The sequence below is a fragment of the Glycine max genome, chromosome 14, assembly GCF_000004515.6.
Source record: "Glycine max cultivar Williams 82 chromosome 14, Glycine_max_v4.0, whole genome shotgun sequence".
Classification (NCBI taxonomy): Eukaryota; Viridiplantae; Streptophyta; class Magnoliopsida; order Fabales; family Fabaceae; genus Glycine; species Glycine max.
This window is the reverse complement of record NC_038250.2, coordinates 47,213,325-47,223,650: the sequence shown is the minus strand read 5'-3', so window position 1 is coordinate 47,223,650 and position 10,326 is coordinate 47,213,325. Positions and strand designations below refer to the sequence as shown.

The window sequence follows — 10,326 nt, the reverse complement described above, 5'->3', positions numbered from 1 at the left end:
CAACACTCTAGCCGGGAGAATTAATATAAAAGAAATTGGAGGATCAAAACAAAACCAGCATTGTTACTCACTTAAAGAGTTTTTTTTTTTGTTCATTAATGCTGGGTTTTTGACGGTTTTCCGTCAAAAATACATGTTTGTAATAATGTAAAATATGAGTAACAGCGTACAAGGACCAAGTACCAAATAACTATGTTCTTAATGAGGCTTGGCATCCTGTAATATATGCAAGAGAAAAGCATTGATATTGGATTCTGATGATCCACCACTTGCAATTGCACGGTGACATATCTGCTTCAGCTCTCTGCTTCTTTTCCTCATATCTCTCACTTCATCCCCACCCAAATGCATAAACCTCTTAATAAGATTAGCAATTTCATCTTTTGTTATCAAAGTGTCCTTTTTCACCTCCTTCTTCACCCTCCACCCCACCTTCCATTCCTCTACTATCAACTTACCGTTTAGTGGTTGGTCCATTAATATTGGAAAGGCCAAAAAAGGAACACCACTAAAAACTCCTTCTCTGGTGGAATTCCAGCCACAATGAGACCAAAACCCCCCAATAGAATGATGCTGCAACACTCTCAATTGATCACACCATGCCAAAACAAGTCCCCTATCCCCACACATCTCTTTCAACTTATCACTCTCTCCGGGCTGCACCCACAAGAATCGAACGCCACTTTCGCGAACACCGGCCGCAATTTCATCAATTTGTTCATTGGAAAACGAAAGAAAACTCCCTTGAGAGATGTACAATACAGAGCCAGAGGGTTGGTTGTCAAGCCATTGGAAGTAGCCAATGTCATCAATGAGGCTATTACCAAAAGAAGGTATGGCAGGGCCAACAGTGTAAATGGGTATAGAGAACTCGGATTTCAAAGCATCAATAGCTCGAGGCTCAAGCTCGTATATGGAAGGAAATAACAGATATTGCGATTTCTGCATCCATGGTATAGCATTCAAGGACAATTCCAACAATCTTCGGTTGCGCCAACTTCCATCATTAAGTGGAAAATCTGCCAGACGAATTGACGAGTTCCCCGGAATATAATCCACACGTTTCTCACCGTCTTCTGTGGCAAATATGTTAAGTAGGATTCAAATATCACAGTTAACATATTGAATAAATAATACATGCAATTATCTTTTGTTAAAATTGGTTCGATATTACCCATTGAGATTTAATTGCTAGGTGAACCAATCAAACAGCTCTAATTGATATAAAAATTCCAATTTGATATGGTTTTATGGTGAATAGAAAGTAACTGACCTGATACGTTTACAGGATAGTGACCATTTTGCTCGAGAAGATGGTAGTGTTTGAGCACAGCGAAAAACGACGCCGACATCGGCCAAAACGACGCCACGGGAATGCTTCTCTTATTTGCAACGCGAACCACCCAGAAGAGGTAAGTGTCGTATATGATCACTGTTGGCGGCAAAAGCCGGTTGAGTAAGTCTTCAAAGGGAGCTTCCATTTTGGTCATAACGGCTTCGACGAAGGTGACGAAGTCGTTGGCTCGACCGTGTTCGGAGGGAATAACGTTTGGGATTGTGGCGAATCGGATGTTGTCGGGTTTGGGGTCGGAGCCGATGAGGCCGAGCCATTCCTCGGTGACCACGAAGGTTACGAGGATGTCGGAGTTTTTGGATAGGAGCAGCTTGCAGAGGCTCATCATGGGGTTAACGTGGCCTCGCCCTGGGTATGGCATCGCCACCACGTGGCTGGCGGTGGTTGGTGGAACTTCAATTGGATCATCCATAGAGACAAGGGTGTGAACTTGAGGTTGTAAATTTGGTGGAACTTGAGGTATGTTAACACCTATTATTAAAGGTCCCATTCTCTTTTATTCTATCCTATCACATTTTTATTCTTTTTTATTTTTTATTTTTCATCATTTTATCTGTTATTTCTTAAAGAAAATCATTTTACCTTACATTTATTTCTTTTCTTAATTTTGTTGTTTTTTTTTTTTTTACTTTTATAAGTATCCGTCTGTTTCATTTCATATAAAGTATAAACATTAAGAAGTATAATTGATATCTTAAATTTTATAAAAAAATATTATACAACTTTAGGAGAACGTGAACTAAATTTGTTCTAGTACTATTTGAATTCTTAACTCTTACGCTGTTTGGTTCCGGTGGAATCGAACCGTGGAAGAATATGTATGTGATGACGTGGGTAATGACTATACAAAACACATTGGTGACTTTTGTACAAAAATGGTGTAATTTTTTCCCCATAAATTATTAAAACAGATAGATTTTAAAAAGCTTATAAAAATGGGTAACTTTATTTCGAAAAACGATTTTAAAATAAAGAGATAATACTTTTAAAGTTGATTTCACTTTTTCGGTTGTTGTTTTTATAAAAGAGTTGTACTGATTATTTTGCTACATAAGAAATAGATAAATAATCATTTGATGATGACTAAAGAAACAATTTATGAAATTTTTTAATTATCATAATTTATTTTAAAAAATAAAAAACACAAAAATTAAAAAAATGGAATCGTTTTGAAAACACAATTTTTTTTATGTTAAAATTGTTTTTTGAAAAATGATTTCTCCATTTTTATATTTTTCTAAAAAAAATTATCCATTTTGATGATTTATGAAAAGAAATTGCACCATCTTTGTACAAAAGCCTACACATTGTTAGATCATGGAAGAATATGCGGATGGGAAAGCATAGAAAAAGGCAAAGGTTAACCGCTATTATTCAAGGTCTCATTCCTTCTCTACTAAGGTGTGTTCGTATGCGGATAAAGGATATGGAAAAAGAAAAATAAGTAATAAAATGATGTGAAATTTATATTTTTGTACTTTATTTTAATTTAAAATTTTCTTTTATCTAAAATTAATTTTTTTATTCTATCGAACGAATACTTAATAACAGCTCTAATCAATTCTCTCACATTTTTATTTTTTTTATTCTCTTATTTTCATAGTTTTATCTGGGACGTTTATTACTTATTCTCAATTTTTTATTGCTTTCTTTAGAGTTTTATTAATTTACATTATCAGTGTAATTTTTTTAACATTGACTAATAATTTTTTTTCTTTAATATGACTTTTAAAATAAATTTATAGCACATATAATTGAATAACAACATAAAGAATATTTACAGTTTTAGTATATATATTATTTTCTCTTTTTTCCCTTCCACTTATATACCCCAAAATAGAATGTACATTAATTATTTTTCACAAACATCCTCTTATATACCCCATAGTATTGACTATGTTATGGTAAAAAAAAAAGTATTGACTGTGTTTTATATTTTTAATACATTAAATACTTTTTTTAAAACTTAATATCTTTTTTTTTATAAAAGTAGTACGAACATTTGTACATTTTTTATGAGAGGATACATTACTCTTTTTCAAATCGTAGTAATATTTCCTATCATTGATAAAAAAAAATATATATATATATATATCCCATAAGTTTTAAGAAGATGTTTAATAAATTCTTACTTTTTCTTTCATCTTCCTTTTCACATCATTTTCTATTTTAACTATTTCCTTCGTTTCTATTACAAAATTTATTGCATATGTCATTTTCTTTTTCTTTTCTTTCTCTTCCACCTCATATACATTCTAAGATGGAGTTTACGTTTTTTTTATGAAGGCATGGAGTTTACGAAGGTTATTCTTAATGTGATTGTTAATTAATAGTGCAAATATCAAATACAAATAAAAAATTAAATTATTGTTATAAATGTAAAATACAAATAAGGCTGATTCGTGGACTAAGTTTCTTACTTTTAAGACTGAAATGTGTAACAGTTTACTACAACCTTCGAATATGAGTCAGAATTTTCCAGAGTCCCACAAACTAACACCCACACATAGCTTAAGATTGCTTGGAAAACTCACAAAACAGAAAATGCATATTTTTCAACTAGTTAGTTTCATGTTTTTTGTTCACTTCCTGTTCCTACTTTCTCATATCTCTATCATTTTTTTTTGTCTCTCAGTCATGACCCTTTAAAAAGTTTTGATACCCCTAAAAATCCATTGAAAATTATGTTCATGTACCTAGAGAATTACATGCATGTATCTAGAAAATATGTACCAAAGTAATGAGAGTTCATGCACTAGTGAATTAATGCTCTCTAGGAAGTTTCATTGTTCACTATAAATATGTGGACTCACTAGTTTCATCATCTAGCCAAACCAAAATTGAAATAAAATCATGATTTTATTGAGCTAGTGAGCTCCAAATAATCTTCCTCTTATTCTATTGTCTTTGAGTTTTCACATCTAGAATATCACCAACAGTAATTATATTCATTGCATTCATGAAACACTACAAACACACTTAATTAGTAAGCAAGAGAGACAAAGAGGGACAAATCTTTTTTTTACCTTTACGACTCTAACCAACAAACAGCAACAACAATGAACAAAACCCTGACTCAAGAACTCCACGGAGGAATAGACACTTTCAACAAAGTATCTGAATCTGTCCAAAAATAAGGGGGTCAAAAGGGAGAAGTTAAATAGGGACCAAGGTAAATTAAATGAGAAGCAACTTGAGGTTAGGGATAAACTCAAATTTTGATAAACTATGATGCTTTCATTTTAGTAGCAGGGACAATATATATTATTGATTGTGATAAACTACAAGAGACAAGAGCAAGGAATTCTTACGTTAATTTGGTTCCATTTGAGGTTTTAAACTTGAACTGACTAATTTCTATTAGTCAATAAGAAATTAATTTGAAACATAAAATTAAGATAGAGCAATTCAAACAAGTTTCATTTTTTGTTATATATCCCAACATTAGTCATGCAGGTTACTTGTTTGTGAAAAGAAAATATTGTGTTGACATTGACAAGTAGTAGAAATTAACACGTTAGAGAAAAGCATATATTGTCACCAAAGTGAAAGTCCTCTTTTCATTAGTTTTCTCACTTAGTATACTCTTGTTTTTGTTCACATTGCCTCCAAATCCAGTACCATGTTAGCATACATGGTGTTACGTACTGTTAGAAAAGTCAATTTGAGAGATTTGCCGAGACAATGTGTACACAAACAAAAGACATTTTATTTAAAAATGTAAATTAACTAATCAGAGTTCACATTGTTACATGACTTAAAATATTTTTTATGCACGAAATAAAAGAAGAATCGTTACAAACACATTTACAAACTTGGTGTCACAAAACACGGTGAGATAGACAAAAGGTTGTCAAATACATACAATCCATCTCTAAAAGCTTGTCTTGCAAAAGGATCTCTTTGGTAGCTTAGTATTTGAGAAGGGCAATGGTAAGCATAAAATTAGACATCAAATTTTACAGAATTGACAAATGCTTAACAGACTTTTACCCAGACCTGGAACATGTAGAGATTATTCAACACTACATAAGATAATGAAGATTGAGGTTATAATTTTTGAAGTACCAACATGTATGACAAGAATACCTAAGCTGCTAACAAATAGAACAAATTCTTCACCATTGTACTGAGACTTTGTGAGAAGGTTAACTAATTCTGAAGTCATATCTCATATGATTGGTTGTTATATGCAGTATAAGAAGTATTGATAATGCTAGGTCTTGGTATTTATTAGCATTTAGCAATCTACGTTTGTTAGAGAAAAATAATATGGTTTTGTTTGGGACATGGGAAGCCACTTGTTGGGGTCGAGGACAAGTCACGGCTAATGGTTGCAGCCTTCTATGAAGATACTAAAAGAAAGAGTTCCATTCACAATCTCTCCAACTTGCATACTATGCGACACAGTTTAGCTGTGAGCTACTTCTATTTAATAAACAAAAACATTGTGCAGCTTTCATTATTTTGTGGTGCAAACTCAAATTTTGTTCCTTGTCTATTCTTGCATTTTTCCGCTGCTATGGTTTATGGAATTCTCGGCCCGACAAATTGGAGAACATTGATCCTTGGACCACTTTTAGACTAGTTTTACAGGTTTTGATGGAAGCTAAGAAGCCAAACTTTCGTGGCTACATGTAATATTAGTGCGTCAAATATATACAGAACAAAGCTCGATTTTAAACTTAAAGAATACCAATCAGCACTAGAAGTTAGAAAAGATAAGAATCTTACCAGAATCAATGTCCACTCCGAGAATGCTCTGGTAGCAAAACTTGTGTGCTGTGGGGGGATGAGATAGTCTATACTACCTGTGAGCAATCACAATCTTCGGATTGCATATACAGAACCAAATCGGGATTGCTAATTGTGGGAAGGGAGGTGGGTTTGGTCCGCGGAGAGGTAATCGCAGGAACCGTCAGTTTCGAGGTTGTAGGCTTCAGTGTGGACAGACATGGTGATGGAGGTTTCAATAGGCTCAGTTGACCAAGAAAAAGGGATTTAGGGGTTTGGGAATACAAAGTTCACCAAGAAGAAGGGATACTCTTTAGAAGGGGAACAAGGAAGACACAGTTAAAGTTTCTACCACTTTTTGTTTACTGTTAAGGTTAGTGATAACTAATAAACATAATTAAATCAAATAAGACATATTATAACAATATTTTACACACTCTCCACAATTGAAATAAAGCCCCAACAAAAAGAAGAAAATAGCATGTTTACTCATTTTTATTGAGGTGGAGGCTTAAACTAGGTGGATGAATAAAAAACTGTCCCAAATGTAATGCTACATCTCCACGGCCAGATGCATGCAAGGAAGCACGTTGTTTATAACGTATAAAAGCTGACACCCCATAGAGTCAATGAGTCTGTCCTCAACTTGAACTAATGGTTTGCTTATTGCTTCACCATATTAATGGTCTCAGTGACAGGTTCAAATCCAAAACAAAACCAATCCCGTAGAGTCAATGTAAATATCTACGGATTTTTTAACATCTAATGCTCTAGCGATGGACAAGTTGCATCAATTTTATTTAAATATTGTGGATTAAGTTCTGGAAAATTACGAAGGGAAAGAGCACATGAAGATAATGAAGGGAAAGAGCACATGAAATTACTGGGAAGTGACCGATATACTTCTGTTATTTAATTTTTTTTTTGAAATTGATGGGTTCACATATCACGGAAAACAAAAGTAATTTGCCATTACCTTTCGGCGGAATCTCCATCAGAGTGAAGGGTTTCTCACTTCCAAAATGGCGGCTCTCTTTGTTGGTAAATGGCTGAATGCAAACCTTGCTTACTTGAGAAAGAATATGATGCAAATGCTCAACCGAATTCTGAGATGGCTGATGCAACCAAAAAGTGTGGAGAATCGTATGTTTTGCTTCGTCTGTTGTTGGACTGCTCTGTTACGCACTCAGCTCCTCTTTCAACCATTTATTGGGAAAGTACTGGACCTGGTGGAAGGTTCTGCTTTACACTGTTTTCAGTTTCTTTATCTGGTTTACCTTCTTCAAGACAGCCCTCCACCTCTCTCAGGCTGGAGAATCATTTGGCAATTTTGGTTTCCATGGCCACTTCTATTTACTCTTTTTTCTTTGATAAAGCTGCAAATGGCAAACCAGATGCATATAGCCTGATCTCATATGCCTCTTTTGTTGCTATCATGTCTCTTGGCTTGTCAAGATTGACTCAATTTGGATTCGAGATTGATCTCCTACATTTCTTCTGTGGAGGTCTAATCATACAATTCTTGGAGATTAAACGTTGGTTAGTCATCATTGGTGGGTGTTTCATTTATTTCCTCGTTGTCATTCTTCGTCCCTCTTTGAAAACTCCAGAGCAGCGTGTTCTGCTCCTGGAAGTAGTCGTTCAAAGCCATTCAAATTCATAAGTAGTTAATGCTGATAGTACTCTAAATACCCCACCACCAGAAAATGGGGATGTTGTGGACAGTGTTCCTCTTTTGGGTCTGGACTTATGTCACTCAAAGCAATTCATCTTCACAGGAAGACAGCGGCAATGATGGTCTTATCCTGCTACGGTTCATAAATTGTATAATGTCCCTTGAGAAGGAGAATGAGATGCTTGTCCCCATGGTTTGTAGTCATGTGAACAAATACATTAAAGCCATGGTTGATTCCGAATCCAAAGACGAGGGCCACATTCCAGAGCTGCAATTGGATCCTGATGTTAACTTCATGATGGATGCACAGCCATCGGGAATTAGCATGCATCTTCATGAAACCGTGAAGCTAATGATGGCAGCTGGGTTTGAGCAGGAATGCTGTGACGCATACAGCAATTGCCACAAGGAGTTTCTAGAACAGTGTCTGTGGGCACTTGGGTTGCAATTGCAAGCGCTCAACACATGGAACATTGAGAATTGGATAAAAACTTGCAAGGCAGCTGGGAAGATACTGTTTCCCAATGAAAGGAGACTATGTGATTCCGTCTTCTTTGGGTTATCTAGAGCTGTGGATGTATCTTTCACGAAGGTATGCAAGGGATTGACGATTCGTCTACTGAGTTTTGCTGATACCATGATAACAACCGAGAGCTATTTTTTGCTGAATCTTTTGTCCAGTGTCATCCCTAAAATGTCGGAGTCATTGCACGAGATTAAGCAGGAGTTACTCTTACACAAATTTTGTAAGGACAGTATGTATATGTTGCTCAAAGCTGATGTTAAAAAGGTTGAGAAAAGATTGAATATTTTAAAGGCGTTTGCAAAGATTATTTACGGTAATACTGCTCAGGCAACTGTTGCCGGTGGAGGGCTTCATCTGATTACACTGCAATTAGTAAACTACATCCACTTAATTCGCTTACAGGGAACTGTACAGGAATACAGCAATTTTCCTGATAGAGGGAAAGTCTTCATTTTCTGTGCTGATAGCCTGGATGACAGAGTTGCTAGAGAGCATTTTGGAAGCCAAGTCCAGAGACGACTACACTGACCCTGCATTGGGCTATGTGTTTATGATGAATAATCTAAGATACATAGGACAAGAGGCATGTAAATGGAGATCCATTGTGGATGAAAGAAATGATAATTGGTTCCGACAAACCGCGACAAAGGTGGGGCATAACTGTAAACTCTATCAAAGAAGCTCATGGAATAAGATGCTGCACATTTTGATGCTAGAGGGAAAGGAGTCGGTGGTGCCGCCTAATGTGGTAGCGGAGTCAATGAAAGATAAGCTCAATTTGTTCAACTTGATGTTTGTGGAGATAATCACACAGTGGGCAGATGTTATAGGAAAAGTGGTTTTCCTCCAAACTATACTTCTAGAGGAGGAAGAAGTAGCCAAGGAGGCTCTGGCAGAGGGAGTTCTAATGGGAAAGGAAACAAGGTTTGTACACATTCTGGATTCACAAATCACATTGTTGATGAATGTTACAGAAACATGGATATCCTCCTGGACACAAGCTTCACAGGCCTCAAGGATCAAATGTTAACAATGTTAATGTTGTGGAAGAAAAAGGTGATAGCCTTGTTCTAGAAAGAAGTCAAGAAGTACAAAATGATGAAGTAAAGCTGAACTCTCTACAGTATAAGGCCTTGATGACACTGCTGCAACAACAACAGAACTCGGCTCACGTAAATTCACATGTGAATCAAATTGGTATAGTCACTGGTTTTGTTGGTTCCAGCAATATACATGTTGGTTCTACTCCTTTGTTCAGCTACCAAAAGAACCTGCAAGATCAAAAGAAAAACAGAAAACACAGCAAAGCAACAAGCAAGAGTCTACACCATGAGTTTAGGTGGTTCGACAATGTGCCTACATCCACGGGAAATGCAGCTCATCATCATCACATTGATCATGAAACATTACAAGTTCAACACAAGCAGCAGCTAGCTTGATCCCTCTTGGTTTCTCCTTTCAAAACCTCTCTCAATCTCTTAGCTCTCTTTCTCTATTGAACTCTCTCTGTTTTTCTGCAACTACTCTGGTTTCAGCCTCTCAAAACTCTTCTGCATTACATGATCAAGAAGAGTATATATATGCACTCTAGCTATGCTTTGGTGCCAAGACCCATTCAGTTATTATAACTGAATTCAGTTATGACAGAACCTCTTAAAGCTTTCTCACTTGTGCCTTTTGTGATTTTGAGTCACACACCATAATACACAAAGGTAAGATTTTAACTATCACTTGCAGTATAAGCAAACCTAGTCCAAGTGAATGGATTCTTGATTCAAGAGCAACTGATCATGTCACAGCCTTCTCTCATCTATTTTCTTCTTACAAAAAGATAGATCCCATAACTGTTAAACTACCCATTGGCCACACAGTCACTGCGCGCGACTCATGCAGGCAGAGTTCAGTTCTCTCAGTTTTTATACCTTGAGGATGTTTTGTGCATACCTACTTTTCAATTCAACTTGATTTCGATATCTAAATTGCTCTCATGTTTGCCTTGCAAGTTAACTTTCATGAATATGCAGAACTTGCAGAGGA

The 10,326-nt window shown here is 35.8% G+C and overlaps 1 protein-coding gene and 1 pseudogene across 2 annotated transcripts; one reads left to right on the top strand and one right to left on the bottom strand.

Annotated features, from left to right (window-relative positions):
- Positions 1 to 1,904, bottom strand: LOC100785327 (UDP-glycosyltransferase 87A1). 2 transcript variants are annotated; one of them, XM_006596378.3, is made up of 2 exons: positions 1,274 to 1,904; positions 1 to 1,073 (listed from the first exon to the last, which is right to left on the bottom strand). In XM_006596378.3, the coding sequence occupies exons 1-2, from the start codon at positions 1,842 to 1,844 to the stop codon at positions 199 to 201; spliced, it is 1,446 nt and encodes a 481-aa protein (XP_006596441.2). In that variant the 5' UTR covers positions 1,845 to 1,904; the 3' UTR covers positions 1 to 198. The 2 variants fall into 2 exon arrangements, with proteins under 2 accessions (XP_006596441.2, XP_003544311.3); XM_003544263.4 differs by having other exon boundaries at positions 1 to 1,076; positions 1,274 to 1,895.
- Positions 1,905 to 7,179: 5,275 nt separating this feature from the next.
- LOC100784799 (uncharacterized) lies at positions 7,180 to 7,751 on the top strand (annotated as a pseudogene).
- The last annotated feature ends 2,575 nt before the right edge of the window (positions 7,752 to 10,326 follow it).

Bases quoted from the DNA above. Each gene is read 5' to 3' on its own strand.
- LOC100785327 (XM_003544263.4), bottom strand. From the start codon at position 1,844: ATGGGACCTTTAATAATAGGTGTTAACATACCTCAAGTTCCACCAAAT. The intron at 1,077-1,273 runs GTCAGTTACTTT...TATTTGCCACAG, and splicing joins CTATCCTGTAAACGTATCAG to AAGACGGTGAGAAACGTGTG.